The sequence below is a fragment of the Antrostomus carolinensis genome, unplaced genomic scaffold, assembly GCF_000700745.2.
Source record: "Antrostomus carolinensis isolate BGI_N321 unplaced genomic scaffold, ASM70074v2 scaffold41902, whole genome shotgun sequence".
Taxonomy (NCBI): domain Eukaryota; kingdom Metazoa; phylum Chordata; class Aves; order Caprimulgiformes; family Caprimulgidae; genus Antrostomus; species Antrostomus carolinensis.
Genome location: NW_010299589.1, coordinates 1 through 17,025, shown reverse-complemented (window position 1 = coordinate 17,025; position 17,025 = coordinate 1). Strand labels below are relative to the sequence as shown.

At 38.4% G+C, this 17,025-nt stretch overlaps 2 protein-coding genes across 2 annotated transcripts; one reads left to right on the top strand and one right to left on the bottom strand.

Moving 5' to 3' along the window:
- Positions 1 to 1,118: 1,118 nt before the first annotated feature.
- MAPDA (N6-Methyl-AMP deaminase) lies at positions 1,119 to 8,229 on the top strand. The gene is made up of 9 exons (XM_029083716.1): positions 1,119 to 1,243; positions 1,773 to 1,833; positions 2,597 to 2,684; positions 3,266 to 3,347; positions 4,114 to 4,240; positions 4,926 to 5,006; positions 5,944 to 6,082; positions 6,567 to 6,667; positions 7,996 to 8,229. The coding sequence occupies exons 1-9, from the start codon at positions 1,155 to 1,157 to the stop codon at positions 8,185 to 8,187; spliced, it is 960 nt and encodes a 319-aa protein (XP_028939549.1). The 5' UTR covers positions 1,119 to 1,154; the 3' UTR covers positions 8,188 to 8,229.
- A 3,371-nt stretch (positions 8,230 to 11,600) lies between these two features.
- Positions 11,601 to 14,171, bottom strand: LARP6 (La ribonucleoprotein 6, translational regulator; the record flags this gene model as incomplete). Its single annotated transcript, XM_010162837.2, has 2 exons — positions 11,601 to 12,892; positions 13,979 to 14,171. Coding segments are annotated over 2 exons (1,261 nt in total), but the record flags the coding sequence as incomplete, so codon positions are not given.
- Positions 14,172 to 17,025: the final 2,854 nt, after the last annotated feature.

The following is a 17,025-nucleotide window of genomic DNA, read 5'->3' as shown; positions in this document are numbered from 1 at the left end:
AGGTGGTTTTCCGGTTTTGTTTAATGTCTAACTGAATTCTGTGAAGTTTTTCACTTGTAATACTGTGAAAAATTTAATGTAGCAGCAGTAGTGGTAGCAGTACATATCTGGCTGATTTTCAGAAGTGGTAACAAGCCGTAGCTCCTGATGTTTAGTTGGAGTTATGCGCCTTCACAGTTTAAGGTGATCTGACCCTTTTTACTCTGCTTGTAAGCTTAATACTTTAAAATAGGAACGTGAAATATAATACTTCACAAAATTAAAATTATGTCTTGAAGGAGTTACAATTTCAACATGTTTTCCAGTCAAAGGCTTGAAGAAATATTTCTCAAATTTTTCTTTTCCCTGTGAGATGGGATGCGTACCAGGGGAGCAAGGGGCTAGGTTACAGAGCAGATGCTTTTCAGATACATTTTGAATGAGTTGGGATGGGACCGGGGACCTGTTCCATAGGTCAGAGAGATCGTAAGAAGGAGCAAAGGTGAAGTGAGGAATGGAGCTGAGGAGTGTAGGTTTGGACCCCAAAAGCAGGTTGTCACGAGGAGGTCAGGCAGAAAGCAGTCTCAGAGAGAGGAGGGCAATTACTCCAGTTGCTGCTAATGGGTAGAGGTAGCGTCTTGCTGCATTCCTGTTGTGAGCTAAAACTTACTTCAAAGTATGAAAAAAAGAAAGGTGAGTGGATATATGGATGTTGCTATTTTTGAACAATGTACGCATACATTTAACTTGCAGTGGGTGGGGAAGGAGTTCTTGGATCCTTATTATACTTTTCTTAACATTGAGGCAGTTGTTTGTTTCCCCCTCACCTTGAACTGCACCACTCCAACAATTAGTCTGGGAGCCCTTTTTCCTGCACCAGCTGTGCTGCCACTGACACCAGTGCTAATAACAGCCCACCAAGTGGGAAGGAACAAATAGGATGGTCTCAGTTGAACCGGTGCATGCAAAAGCATGAGGAAACAATTATTATTAGCCAAACACAGAGGTAACTTTTTTTTTTCCAAACTCAGAGTGAAACAATAATGTAGGCTACAAGAACCATAATACAAACAAGATGTAGAAGCCATCCCTTCCACCCGACACAAATCCATAGGATTTTTTTCTTTCTCTAGGAACTTCATGCTCATTTGAATGGCTGTATCAGTTCTGCCACCATGAAGAAACTTATGGCCCAGAAGCCCTACCTTCAGATCCAGAATGGGATGACTATGATTGACAAAGGAAAGAAAAGAACCTTAGATGAGTGAGTATAGATGTGTGTGTATATGATGAGCATTTACCAACTCTCTTTTAATTAAGTTCAAAACAGAGAAATGTGCGGCCTTACACACTGACTGCAGTAAATACATTTTCAAGTTTTAGTGACAGTACAATCTGTTAGATTTTTTTTTTTTTGCTACTTTTATCTATAAAATAACTTATTCAGTGTTTGCAAACTACATGGAAATCTCACATTGATTAATTCCCTTTTTAAAGGATTGAAAACTTTCACTTGAGGCATATGCTTTTCAGAGAAGATTGGCTTGTATAGTTTCCTGTTTTGGAAATGTCATGTTTTCATTTGTGTTTCAAAAAGCTTTCTGGTAGTAATAATTTCTGTTGCAAATGCATTGTTAGCATCTAAAATCAGAAATCACCGTTCAGATAATCTTTGTAGTTTATGCTGCGAGCTGGTTAATTGAGCATAGTGAGTACATGTTTTCAAAGTGTAGATTATTTTTTTAATACTCATTCAATGTTTGCCCAATTAATTTTTTAACTTTTTATTTTAGGTGTTTTCAAATGTTTCAGATCATCTATCAGATTACCACTAGGACTGAGGATATTTTACTGGTAAGTTAAATAAAAGTTCGCTTAAAATAAGCAAGCAATACACACAGTCAAAATTAGTTGGATTAACAGCACTGGGTTCTAAGTAACGATATTAGTAACCGTCCCTTCAATTGAAGGTCAGAGTTATGATTGTAAAACACAATAATTTAGAAGCACATGATTTTGTATAACTTTTACACTTAATTTTTGTGAAAGCAATGAGCTTCCCATATGGTGGTCATTAGAATCACTCAGATGCTTGGACTGATAATGTCTTAACAATATGATGTCTGTTCATTGTTACCAAAGCTTTGATTTACTGTAGTCTCCTGTTTCTTCTTTGGTTCATTACGTACCTAATCTACAGTACTAGAATGGCCCTTTGTTCTCCTCAATTACAAAACTGTTGTGTGATCAAAACAGGCAGCAGAAAGGAGTGTAGTGTGCTCTTCTTTCCTCCTGTCAAGGGGCCTTTAGGCAGCTTACCTCTTCAACTTGGAGAGGTAGAGCACCTGTGAAAGGGGTTATGAGTGCACCAGTTGAGGGGTGTTCGTGTACAGACAAGGACATTCTCATTTGTCCTAACTCTCTTTAGTATCATGTGAGGGAACTGAAGGTACCCTCTGTGGGGTCATATTCCCAGAGATGGAGAGTGCTAGAAGGGCCTGAAAATTTTGCAAGTGTTTCATTGCCAAAAGATATCTGGGTCTTTTAGCTGTAAAGAAAAATATAACCAATTATAAGCATTACTTTTATAATGTTGAATACACTGTATCTTACTCAGATAACTAAAGATGTTATTAAAGAATTTGCTGATGATGGTGTCAAGTATCTGGAATTGAGGAGCACTCCTAGAGAAGAAAAGTCCACAGGTACAGTCTGTTCTGGTTTTTAATTTGTAAGTCTGATGTGCTATAAAACTTAGGTAAGGCTACATTAATAACAAGCAAAGTCAAATTTACTTGGGTCAATAAATATGTCTTTTCAATATAAAAGCAAAAAATTAACCATGTAAAAACATGTCACTTTACTATTAGATTTTTGAGCACAAAACTGTGTTGGTTATAACTGTACTACCCAAGAATTTGGGTTAGTTGCTTTAGTGTGACATCTGAGTCTGCTAATATTTTTAGCAGCTGATATATTTTCTTTTTGTTACTTGATTTTTTATTTTCTTTTAGATGTAGTTTAATAGAAACTCATAGGGGAAGGCCTGTTGCTACTCTCTGGTTCACACTAAGTTATTTTGTTTCTTTCAGATGCTTAGGAGGAGGCTTAATTCAAATGTGTGCTTCAAAGTAAAGCTGTATTTGTAAACAGAATTAGAACTATATAGATTAGAAGACTAAAATCAAAGGTGCAGAATGAAATTTAGGAGGCTAGAGAGCTGGGTCTGCAACATAATAAAATTAATTCAAATATGTTTATTCCAAATGTGTACGTGTGTTTGTAGGTATGACCAAAAGGATGTATGTTGAAACTGTACTTGAAGGTATAAAGCAGTGTAAAGAAGAAGGCTTGGATATAGATGTAAGGTAAATAAAGCACGTGCAGTACCTCTGTTTCAAGGTTTTGCCTTGGCCATGGTTTGAGAGAGGTTTACAAACCATCAGTGTAGGAAAGAAAATTGTGCTTAAACTAGATTACATAGAATGGAAACAGGTAATTAATATGGAAACCTGAATTTTTATCTTCCTTTTTACTGATAGAGAATGAAACTGGGTCAAGCTTTTCAGCTTTAAGACTGTCAATTCTCTGCAACATTTTCAGGAAAAACAGTGTTTTTGATGGAAATCACATTAAAGACTCCTTTTGCACAGCCTAGATTCATTGCAAAGATGTTGCCTGATGAGCTGTACAAGCAACCTGCTGTAAAGGAGAGGTAGTCCTAACCAGAAGGAAGGTTTCAGAAGGTGTCAGTGGCTGCTAGGAGGCAGTCTGCTTGCCTGTTTTTATACTCTCAGTAGCAACCCTTAAGAGTTATTTGTGGAAGCTGAAGAATTCTCATTCTTCATGCCTGCACCTCAGAGGGGTTGCTCTCCTGACAGTGCAGACAGCGAATGAGCAGTGTATTGTTCCCTGCCCTCCCTCTCACTGTGGCTGTTGCACTTCACAGGCTAACCTGTTTCCATTTGTGTCCCTCTGCACTTTGGTCCCTTCATTCCCTGAACAGCTTCCTATACAGATACTCTTTATATTCAGCTGTGAAGGATGTGAAGTGCCATTTTTTGTTGGTGTCGGATTTGTTAGTCTCCTGCTATTACACTTGTATTTAACTGAATATGTACATTTTGATCCTAGATTGTTAATAGCAATAAATAGAAGAGGTGGCCCGGCAGTTGCTAAGCAGACTGTTAAACTTGCTGAAGAGTTCCTTCTTTCCACTGATGGGGTTGTAGTAGGACTTGACCTTAGTGGTGACCCCACCGTAAGTTTTTGTTGTATTTTGGTCTGTTCTTGAAGATAAATATATAATGTTTTGCAACAGGAAGTGTTTCTAATCATACTTTGCTCTTACAAGTTTCTGTCCGATGTTTGTTGCTAGTTTGAATGGATTGCTCCTGTTCTTGATACCAGGTTGATCTCTGTGGCTGTAAGGGACAGATACTCTAACAAAGAATCAATAGATTAGTATATGACACTGAAGAAAGAGCCACTGAAAATAAGTGTTTATCTGGGAAGCGTCTCTTACTAAATTGTCCCAGTCAGGTTGCCTGGATTGAGGCAAGTTAAATAATTGCAAGTTGACACTAATTTAAATTTTGTTTAGATGTACCAAATGCTTATGGTGTATTAAGAAAGCAAAAATGTTTGAGGACAGCTGTCAAGCTGAAATGAAATGGCTCTAGGTGATAGCTATAGGAAGGCTATCAAAATCAGGACAACTGGCTTGTCAGTTCATCATCTGAACCACTGAGCAATTTGTCTAAATTGTGCCCATATAGCAGAACATGATGTGACTTGCTGCATTCAAAACTGAAGTAATGGGAAAAGAAAAATAAGTCAGCATAACTGTATTTTTAATTAAGTATTTTGATGTTGCTAGACTTCATCATTTTAATAGGAAGAGATTTGTAAAACCAAGCTGTAGAATGGTCATGTGTTTCTTCAAGGCAGGACACGGTCAAGATTTTTTGGAACCGCTTTCAGAAGCAAAAAAAGCAGGTCTAAAGCTGGCATTGCATCTTTCAGAGGTAAAAGTTGTCTTTATTCTGGTCCTTCTCTGTAATTCCAACTTTATAAAAACCCTGATGAAACTAAAATTAACTTCTGTACGTTTTGAACTTCTCAAGCCAAAGTAGTAATGGTTTGGGGCATTTTGACAAGAGAGAGGAAAACCAGGAGAAATCTTTAACAATCTGTCCGGAATCAGAACAGATTGTTTTCTTCCTGGTGTTTTATCAGAAGTCATATGTAGTTAAATTTGCACATTTTCCTGAGTAGTTCTGTTCACTCTGTATCAGTAGAAAGATTGAGCTTCTCCATACAACCTGTTGAAGCGGAGGCTGAAGTATGCTCTGATGAGTCGGATAAATACTGAAAATATTTTTATTTCTTGAGGAAATTAAGCACAATATATGATGTCACAGGCCTATTTATACTTGTTTCTATTTCATTAAGGAGGCTTTTGCAGGGTATTCCTGCACGCTTCTCTGAAAATTTATTTCTCGATGTCTCGGTGGTCTTTTGTTTTTGTTTCTTTTTTTTTTTTTTGGTTGGTTGGTTGGTTGGTTGTTTTGGCCTTTTGCAATCTCAGTTCTTCACGCACCATTTTTTTAATCCCTGTGGAAAACAGGCGTTAAAGCTCTTCTTGGCAGGGTAATTTTGAAACTGAAGCATACAAAACTGATTTGAGGCCTCCAACTGAAAGTACTTCAGAACTGCAAATAGCAATTGGCTGGTTTTACATACCGGTTCAGGATTATGGCTTCTTCAGTTTGTAACTGTAAGTTGAGAGTCACTTTCGTGCCCTACTTCTTTCTTTACAGAGTATTAACGCAGATATTTAGTCTCACTAACATTTTCTTTTTGATAAGATAGGCCGTGAAAATAGAAGTTGAAGTCTGTTGTAATTATTTAATGTGCTGTTTTATCCTGCCTTGACAGAATGTAAAATAATATCTTCTCTAGATTCCAAACCAAGAAGAGGAGACCAGAATTCTCCTGGGCCTGCCTCCTGACAGAATTGGACATGGAACATTTCTCAACTCTGCAACAGCAGGTTTAGAAGAGTTAGTGCCCCTTGTTCGACAGAATCATATACCTATTGGTAAGAAAAAAGTTAAGAGATTTCAGAATATTGTGCGTACTGCTGATCTAGGAACTCTCACTTGTCTTTCACCAGAGGTGACTTAGAAAAACGTGGCAGTGTATGTGAGAGAATTGCCTGTAATTGTGTGTGTACCCTGGTTACACTTCTGTGTTTTGACATGTTTGTGGCAGCAGACAACAATCAAAGTCTCAGATGAAAACAAAACTAAATGGTAACTTCTAGTTATTGCGCAAGGCTGTGTGGTGATTTTGTATCTGGTTTGCAAGCTCCCTAAATTTTATACCCAGCCAGAAGTTAAGAAGAAATTAATTACCAAACTCCTCAGAGTATATTACTAAATATGTGAAGCATAGAAAGTCAAGGAAACAACAATAGCTGATTTTAATTTTCATTCTGGAATAGAAATAAGTCAAATAATGTGGCAAAAACATGTATTTTGCTTTGATATATATCCTTGTTTCTTCTTTTTTTGCTCCCTCAGAACTTTGCATGACGTCAAACATCAAAACACAGACGGTGCCTTCCTGTGACAAACACCATTTTGGATACTGGTACAACATAGGCCACCCTGCAGTGCTTTGTGTAAGTTTTTTGATTTTATCCATGTATTGAGGCAAAGAGCCACACTAGTGTGAAGTGGGAGATGTGCATCTTCTTTTATGGATCAGAGCTGAATTACTTGCAATTTCTGACCTTGCAGTAAATCATCTGTTTATAGGGAATCAGTGTTCTGTTTGAGAAATGCTTGTAATACAAATAGAATTTTTAGTATTTCTCTTGGTTTTACTGTAAAGCAAGACCTTATATTCTGTACAGATAAGATGATCAGCTATACATGCAATGAACCTCTTCACTGTTTGCATACTGACAGATTTCTCTTAAACATATTGGTCTGCTGCTTGAATGTAAGCTGGTGCTTACCTGGGTATTTATTGGATGAGAGTTCTGGAGTTTTCTTGACAACTAATTAAGGTCCTTAAATGTTGAGGTGCCAAATACTTTTGCTGGCATTGGGAGGATTTTACTGTCATCCTGTTGGATCAACCCCTATATTTGTAATATTGTCCAAGTGTGTGTGTATGTATTAGAGTGCTGTCCTTATTATTCAAATAAGCCTCAGTCCTTTATTCTAGAATGTATTTATTATTGAGATTGAACTCTGTTGTATTAGGTGAAAAATAAGTCATGGCTAGAGATTATTTCTGAGATTTTCAGTTGTGAAAAGTCTAGATAACCAAGGAAGTAATGTAAGAAAGCAGTTTACCCATAAAGGCCTATAAAAACAAGAGTAGTAGAAGGAGGAGACACTACAGTGTCTTAAGTTTAACAGGATATGGTTAAGCATTCTTCTCTGTGGGTACACAAGGACACCGAGTTGCAATGGGTACTCTCACTAACCTTTAAATAATCCAAACTAGCTTCTTTTAGATGAATAATCTTTAGGTGGCTTTTGATTATATGTTTTTGATGCTAGCCTGATACTACAGTCGGTGTCAAGAAATTGTTCTTGTTGATGCTAAGTCCGGAGGGTGAGACAGTTGCTTCCCTGAAGATGTAGGAATAGCTCTGCTTCCCAGGTCTGAGGAAGGGGAAAAGAGGAATAAGAAGACGTGCACATACTGACATAGCTTGCATGTATGCATCATTTGATAGCCATCCTTCTAGCAGTTTTAATAGGAAATCCTGTCTTCTTAATAAATTGTGCCATTGCTTTAAGAAGTTTTACATGTTTGAATACTATAGTGACTGAAAACAGAGCAAATAAAGTATGAAATAATTACCAGCAGATGAAAGAACCATGAAATGGAAACAGCAGGATAAAACTGTTTTGTAATGTGTATAAAATCCCCTTTTTGATGTAGAGGAACTAATATAAACGTTTGTTTTTTTTCCTTTCAATTTAACTCCAGACTGATGATAAAGGCGTCTTTGCAACGGATCTATCGCAAGAATACGAGCTGGTTGCAAAAACATTTAATCTGACTCGATCACAGATGTGGGATCTTTCCTATGAATCCATCAACTATATCTTTGCTTCAAGTGGAGTAAAATCAAAGCTAAAGGAACAGTGGTGTAAACTGAAGCCAACCCTGTTTGATTAATGAAAGCGTTGTTCTAAACAGCTTGGGTGTGAAGCTTAGTTAATAAAGATTTGTATGGAAGTCCCTGGCTTTTTTCAGCCCCTAAACTGTGCTTGTGAAAAATGCAGGTGACAGGAACGCACCCTTTGTTAGTGGGGACAGAAGTAATGTTCTTTCCTAGCTGGGAAGGGCTCTCAACCAGTGACTATAATTCCAAATGTGTCAGTCATCATGTAGTTTCTCTCCAGTTGATACATTTTTTTTTTTAATAGTTGAAATATGTAATCATACTACAAACATTTGGGAGTCAGAACAAAATAAAGCCACAGCTGTTAGGGTTTAAAATTGGCAACATTACACAGAGCAGTTTGTATGTATGGTGTGTATATTTGGTGTTTGTATTATTTTTAAACAGAAGTTTAAAGGAATTTATTGAATGTGAAGACAGAAACTAAACTCAGGGAGAATGAAATATTTGTCTGAAAGGAATTAGATATTGTTACCTGTTTTTATTGGCGTACGTGTACAGCTGAAGCCTGCTGTGCATCGTGTAGCATGCGTGGTGGTGCTTATTGATACACTCAGCTCTGGTAGTATTTAGACAACGTTAAGAATCTTGAATGCCTTAGCAAACTGTGAGCTACCTGGGGGAAATGGTCCAATTCTTAAAATGCTTTTTAGAAGTGCTGTTTGTTTCTTGTAAAAAAGCAATAAAAATAGCTTCAACCTCCATGTTTTTGAAACCACTACTTCAAGCATGCGAGTGTGGGTGTGTGCACACGTGTGCTTCTGTACCAGAGATACATGGAAGAGACGCAGGTATAACCTGCTGCAGGATTTGGTGAGTCCCCTCCCAAAAAAAGGTGGGGAAGGGGGTGGAAGATTAGCAAAGAAGTTGATATGTCTGTGTGGCTACCTGAGGTTTCCATGGAGCATTTTCCAAGCAGAAAATACTCCTTTTGGAGATGGGGGAAAATTCTGTGAAGCAGAATTGTAGTTTTATCCGAACTCAGAACAACAATTTTTTATTTATAAACAGTACTTAAAATTACTTTCCAAACAGTTTCACTGATCACATTACCCTTTCTGCATTATCAGTTGCTGTGTGATCAAGTTTGTCTGTATTTTCTTTCTAAAAAAATAATTACTATTGTAAATGTATTCTTTTTCCTTTCTTACTGAAAAGCTCTCTCAAGACAAGTTGAGCAGCTTTCTGGAATGTTACAGTTATGTATATCTCGGTCTCAGGATAAGTGAGCCTGTGCTCAAGTGAGATGGCATTCTCTTGTAAAGTAAGTTTTATAGTATTTTTATAGGTTATGCCCTTCTAGTAACACTTCCATGGCATAGTATTTGGGTCATTAGCAAAGAAAAAACATTGACTTCCTGTTTATTTACATCCTCAGTATTCGTTTTATCTGTGAAGTGTAGACCTTGCTAAAGCAACGCATAATTAGTGTCTGATGAGATTTTTAGTTTCGAACTGTTAGTGTTATCCAAAAGTAAGTTTGATTTTTAAGGTTCACATGTTGAATGTGACATGTAATGTGTTCATTCAGAGAGCACAGCCCTGGTAAATGTTGCTATTTTCAACTTCCTTTTTTTCCCCACAAGCACACAGTGTCTTAAAGACTTTTAACATCATGGACTGTTACATACAGTTTTCAATATTCCCATTTAATTGACTTCTGCATGTCTTCAAAATGCTGCCTTGCATCAGTTGTAGTACTGCCCCCCAACCAGTCTGGTACACGATGACATATGGATACTGCATAGTTTTATAATTAAAAAAAGACTTCCCTGATTATTAATGAAACAACAATGTTCTGGATCCATAGTGAAACAGTGCTGCTGTATGTAACCTAGAGTTACGGAATCACTCCTCTGAAGACTGTACTTATTCTGTCGCTTACATACTGGCAGATGTGCTGCAGAATCAAAAAGAAAGAACAAACCACCACTGCGTTTAACAGTATTTATAGTGTCTCAGCTGGTAATGGAAGTCAGGAAGTAATTTGGAGGATTCCATCTGTGTGAAGTAAAAGAACCAGGAATGTATTTGAGTGGTGAAAGAACAATACACAGAATGGGGGAGTTCTGTATATTGGTTTCTAATGGTGTGTTACTGCAGTTATTTACACTGCAGAAGTGTTACGCTTAGAGTGGAAATGAAAGTTGCTAAGGATGGGGTGAAGTTTTGGAATGAAGAATCATCATCTGATGAGAACTGCTGTGCACAGTTCCCAAGTTGTCCATTAGAAGCTGAAACTTTACCTTCTCACTACCACTGGCCTATCTTTCAGAAGTATAATTTTTGTAAGTAAAGCTGCAGAGGTTCCTTCTTTGGCTTCAGGTAGGATTATAGTTAATTTTAAGCGCTTCTTGCTGAGCCTGTTTGTTAAGTTCAGAGTTAACAGTGAGATAACCATTGTTCGCTTTATAATACTGTGTAAAATTAACTGTGACATACAGTTGGAGTGAAGCATCACCACTGAAGTAACCATCAGTAATGGGGCAGAGGACCTTCCTTCCCCCCAAATTCAGGGGAAGTTCCAACTAACTATTTCTAGAACTTCATATGGTATAAGATGAGGTTTAGGAGTCTATTCAGGTGCAGCTCAACTTATTTTTAAAGTAAACAAAATAAGTAGATCTAGACTGTGTTAATATTTTTGTTTATTTCCATATGATTATATAAGGTAACCCTTACAGAACAGTCTTAATGCTCCGAGTCTTTATTCACATCACCTGAAAATACACACTTTGGTCCTACTAAACAATATTGCCTTTAGAGACATATGCAAGCAGAAAGCAACTGCTCACTGTAGCTTAAGTTTCCCAGAGTTCCTTTTAAGACAAACGCAAAGTGTTCAAAACTTCTGTTCCTTATGATTAGACTGGTAACATCCCACAGCTTATCATCATACAACTGCAAAACTGTAAGTATTTACACACTGCTCTTCAGGATCACAGCTTTGCAAATAATGTAGTTACATAAATTATTTATATGCCTGCTCCAATATTTAGGCATTTCAAACTAATTCATTAAATAAAATAATAATGGAGATAAGGGCATTGCATCAGGTATGTGCACAAAATGACTAAAGAGACTGGAGCATCTCTTGTATGAGAGGCCTAGAGAGCTGGGGCTGTTTAGACTGGAGAAGAAAAGGCTCAGGAGGCAGATCTCATCACTGTTTTTAAATATCTGATGAGAAGGAGCAAGGCTGAAGCTAGGCTTTTCTCAGCCATACCCCCATAACAGGAAAAGGGGCACAGACCGAAACACAGGGAGTCTCACCTGAACGTAAAGAAATGCTTTTTCCTGTATGGATGGCTGAACCTGGGAACACACTGCCCAGACCAGCTGGGGAGTCTCTGTCCTTGCAGGTATTTCAAACCCTAAGTGACCTGCTGTAGCAGACCCTGCTTGGGCAAAGGAAGTGGACTGGACAATCTCCAGAGATGCCTTCCAACCTCAACTATTCTGCGATTCTGTGAAGTGAATATAAAAATATACAAATGATGAAGTTTCTATATGAATACAGAATATTTTAAAATTAAATACTGACTTAACTCAGTCAAGCAAGTGACAGTTTTTCACCAGGCTTGAACAAAAGCAGTTGACTGCTTTGTGAAATAGTTTTTAAAGAATGATTTATTCATTCTTTGTCACCTTCCTTCTTTCACATCCATTGTGGAATCCTTTGGTGCCATCAGGCCCTTTAGGCAGCCGCACCACCCCTACAGGTAGACCATCTGCATTTTGTATTTTCCGAGCTAACATGGGGCTACTGACGGGACTCTTCTCTTGTGTTACAGTTTGAGCTTTTCTTCTCTGTACCCAGGGGCTACCAGAAGGAGTGATACTGCTGTCTGAGGAGTAATCTGTACATTGCCTTGGAATTTCAGGGCTACTGCTTAGGTTAAGCTTGCTGTCCTCAGCTAGCGGAGACTTTTTGGTTACTTTTCTTAGTGAAGATGGACTGTTCCAAGGACTTGATCTGGGTGACGCATTAGGACTCAGATGGTTGGTTGGGTGAATGACGGGACTCAAATGAATTGTATTTGTTGCCATACTTCTGCGTCCTGACAGTGGTGATGTAGGATTACTCTCTGGGTCAGAAGAGCTATTTGCTGACGATTCATCACCAACAAACTGAAGTTCCTCAACTCTCTTATTAAGGGATCTAGCCTTCTTAAGACACTTGCTGGTATCTTCATCACAATTCTTGTCTTTGGGAACTTTTTTCTTTGGAGGTTTCATGCCTATTAGGACAACTTGCATCCCAATCTCCTTTTCAGCACACATGAAGTCATGAGCACGTACAGCAGCATCTACTTCTTCAAATTCTATAATTGCACATTCCTGAGTTCCCAGTTGGGTGTACCGATTGCTGACCCTCCTGATATCAGGTGGTAGCTCCCTACCAGGCTTGAGAATACGAACTGATGAAATTACACCAAAAGTTACAAAGGCTTTGAGGAGATGCTCCATTATCCTTTCTTGCATGCATCCATTTTCTTGTTGTTTGTGAAGAGCTTGCGGCTCAGAAACCACGTGGATATCATACACCAGTAACATCCTGGTAGGGAGGTTTTCACTTGGAAACACTGGAACTGGAGTTTTTCTTCTAACCTTTTTGTTATCGTCATTGAGCTCAAGAGTGTCCGAGTACTTCAGTGCATAGGCTGTGGTTCTCCAGTCACGGGTAAGGTGTTTCACCTTGAAGACAGACACAGTTTAAGCAGTATAACTGCTCAAACTACGTACAGAATGCAGGATTCAGTCTGCAAACTAAAACCTGGATTTAAAACCTCGTTTTCCTGCTACAGTGGGCATCAGTGAGCTCCTATAAAGCTCATGTCCTGTTGAAGCAACTGAAAATAAGAACTGACACTAAATCACAAACTGAAAATCATTACTTTAGCTTAAAGCCTGCTCAAGTGATGTTCAGTCATTCATTTCCTAGGTCTGAACCATGAGCAAAATGCATGTACTATGGGTTTTATTTTCTTAAATTGGCCAAACAAGTAGTTTGACCATGTTTAGGACTTGATTTTATTGAACTGATTTTTCCTCTCTCAAAAAATCTCACTTTAAGAAAACCCCAAACTTTTCAATTTCCAAGGAGTGTTTTTAAAAGTTTATCTTTTATCAGTATAATCTGTTTGAAGTGGTCTGAAGAAACTGGGAGTGCCTTAACTTCTAGACTGAGTAGCTCTACAAAACTGTCGGATTTGGAATCTTGCCAAAGTGTTTCTAATATAATTTTAGAAATCAGTTACATACACATATTTACTTAGGAGTTCCTAATGTAAAAAAAAAAAATTAAAAAAAATCCACCTCACCTTTAGGTGACTTCAGTTACCAGATACTTTCTACTACTCTTAGTTTTTGGATCTCCATACATTTGCAAAGGTCAGATTCACCATCCCTTCTCAGAGACAAGAAGGTAACTTTACCAGGATTACTTAGCTACTCCTGAATCACGACTAGCTGATCTAGAAGTGAGCTTTATCCAATGTCCCATTTACTATGCCCTATTCTCTGCTAGAATTATAATTTAAAAGCAGAGGTGCTTAAAAGCCTATGACTTCCCTAGCTAATCATGAAGGAGCTTAGCAGTTAAAGTTCTGGGTGAGAACAAACCTAACCATCACATCAGAACTGAATGAACCCCTGAGGGAGGCAGATAAAGAAGACGACTATAAAACCATCTCTATAAATTATTTTCATCTCGTTTCTCCTAATGTTTTTAGATTCATCAGACTTACACAAGGCAGTTCAAGTCTTAAAAAGTTAGCTTACCTTCTTAAAAGAAGTGAGGAGTTTAACACTGACATAGCCCATCTTATTTCTTCTCACATGCTTTAGAAGGAAGGCATCTTTCTCAAGGTTCTCATCTGAGAAGTAGTATTCAATCTGTGCTATTAACTTCTGGATCAGGTCATTTTCTGGTGGTTTCCAGTTCTGATCAGAGTCATCATCATTTTCCCCACCACTGGAAAACAGTTAAATCATTTTATTAGCAGACCTTCATCTTATATTAGTGGATTCAAATAGTCTTTCAAAATGAAAAGGCATAACCGTAATACTGATTACAACTTACTTTATACATAGGCACTGAACAGGTATCACCCTATCCATCTGAGGCAGGAGGCCAGCTCAGAGGATGAAGCTTTCCAGTCAGCATAAGGAGTCAAGTTCCTGAGCTCATTCCAAAAGCTGATGTCAGTGTAGAACAATGAAACATATACACTAGCATCTTGAAAACACTCTGCCAAGTCAAATCCTACACCAGAACACGAAATGCAATTACACAGGCACTTGGTGGTATACAGAGTTTCTCCAGTGACAGTGTTTTATTTTTCAGTATGAAGCTATTAAACATAGGCTTGACGTTTATGTGCTTCACGAGTAGTCAGCACCAGTGAATGAATATTCCAACTTGATGCAATCATGATTTCTCAAGCCTCGTCACTGCATGAATGCAGGAGCCAGTATCCAGGGAGTAAGACGGACTGACAGAACTATTGCATTTTTTTATGGGTCACTTCCAGAGTGACAGAGTAACTTAACTAGCAGTTTACCAAGAGACTTAAACTGTATGTAAGTTTCAGATGAAGGGCTTTGGTGCAGTAGCAGCTCGTGTACCTCACTACCAGCTGTATATGTGCACATATGCAGGTTGCTACGAAGTCATTCTCATTTCCCCTCTGCCCCTTCCATCATGTTGTCTAGGTATCTGTGCAAAATGGAGCACTGCTGAGCATCTTATCCCCAAAAAAGATATTGCAACCATGGATTTGAGATAAACTTCTTGCCACATACAGTTACAGCAGTATATTTGTTGCTGAAATACAAACGACCATTTAAATTGTTATCTAGTGTTGAGGCAAACAGTTCACCCACAGACTACAGCCATAGATGTTGCTACAAGAACTACCGTGCACAAGTCTATCTTAACCCAGAGTCATTCTTTTAAAGCTGTTAGCACTCTAGTTTTGCTGTGGTACTATCATGAAAGTTTCTGCTAAAAAAAACCCCCATAAATCATCCACTAATCTCCCTAGACCATATAAATCATGTATTAGTTCGGTCTGCCATGTACCTCAGCAACAAAAAAGGAGGAGCCACACATTTTCCCAAAATTGTCTTAAATGGCTTTTGCAGAGCTTGTAAAATCATTAAATAAGGGAGCAGGCACCACACTAGAGTCCTCGGAGGGCAGTCTGGCGAGGAGGATGCAGGCAACTGAATCACTTTGCCTTGTGGCAGTTTTGTCCCCGAGATGAACTGGAGGGTGTGATCTCAGTGCTGACTGGCGTGCTGCCCCTGCCTGGGCGTGGGCAGAAGCACTGCCTGGGCAGGTGCTCACTGGACATCCGATGGTGCTGTCCAGGTCCATGGGCTCCCCCCAGGTTTGACAAGCTACAGCGGTTCTCTGGAACCTGGCTTTTTGAAGCTAACACTTTATTTACTTATTATGGTTCTTCTGGTGATAGGGCAGCACATCAGATATACATGGATACTCATTCGCACGACCCTAGAAGTTTCCTTGTTAAAGTCTCCCTAGTCACTTAATGGGGTACAGTGCAAAGGAATGACAAGAGTGAGAGAGCAAGAAAAAGAATTTAAGTTATTTGACAATGCTAGAAGTGGAGGATAATAGATTAAGCTATGATTAAGATAGTAAAAAACATTTAATAGCCAGCTATGGTTGCTGGTTTCAGAAGGAAATAAAAACAAGCTTAAGCGTTTATTTTTCATTCATGATACTCCCTTACCCCACTACTACTCATTTTCATTCACTACCAATTCAGAACTAGTGTGGGCACAAGAAACTTAGAACATTTCAGCATTTTTACATAGCCACACTCAACTAAGAAAAGCTTACCTTCAATTCAGGATAGAGCTTGCAGGTTTTTTAAAGGATTTATTAATACAGACATTTGCAGGTATTTGGAAGGTTCAGATGGAAAAGAAATGGAGCATCATGCTTGGGAAAAACACAAAAATGAACCGCATATTTGCAAAGATCAGAACCATCCTTACTTACAACGTTAACACATTGAATCACAGTGAAGCAGGTCTCATCTCACCTCTCAAATATTGGTCACAGTCTGTACTATACACCATTTCTATATTTGGCAGACAGTTCAGCTCTTACAGCAGCCCTCACTAAGTACGGTACGGAAGTACTACCTACAGCAAATGCAGAACTTTGTAACTAGCTCCATATTAATTCATAGTAATGATCAAGTGGTAGTACCTCTAGCTACTCTACTACAAAGGTAACTGAAAAATCAATGTCAGTCAATTCTGATGGGGAAAAAAAAAGACTAGTATTTATTAATAACTTTAATTTACTTCTTTCTTTATTCAGAGCTTTGTGATGGACATGCTTGTCAAAACAGTTAGGATAGACTGAAAAACAACTTTTTAATATGGTGACTCATCTGGTTGTTAGTCACACAAGAAACTAAATGCATATCTACACAGAGAATAGATTTTGAGTTTTAAATATCAAAACTCACAAACATGTTGAATATTGATAGAGTCTAACCTTTTCACAGGTCGTTGCTGATTCTTGAAAAGAATAAGGTATTGTATCAATCAGCACTATGTGGCAATATAATTTACAGCACTCGGCTGATGTTCCAACAGTACAGCCACTCAAAGGCAGTGCAAGGCTGTTAACAAGAACTAGGGGAGACAATACTGGGCGCCTACTAACGGGACGCGTGGCTGTAGCAACCATTACACTTCAGTTTCTGTTGTGAAACACGGTATGTTCCTGTCGGGTGTCCCCGTTGGAGGGCTTCCCGCGTCTCCCACCCCTCCCCGCCGGCGTT

Coding starts and splice junctions, on each gene's coding strand:
- MAPDA (XM_029083716.1), top strand. CDS start 1,155: ATGAAGAAACTTATGGCCCAGAAGCCCTACCTTCAGATCCAGAATGGG. Junction 1,244..1,772: donor AAGAAAAGAACCTTAGATGA/GTGAGTATAGAT, acceptor TTTTTATTTTAG/GTGTTTTCAAATGTTTCAGA. Junction 4,241..4,925: donor ACCTTAGTGGTGACCCCACC/GTAAGTTTTTGT, acceptor TGTTTCTTCAAG/GCAGGACACGGTCAAGATTT.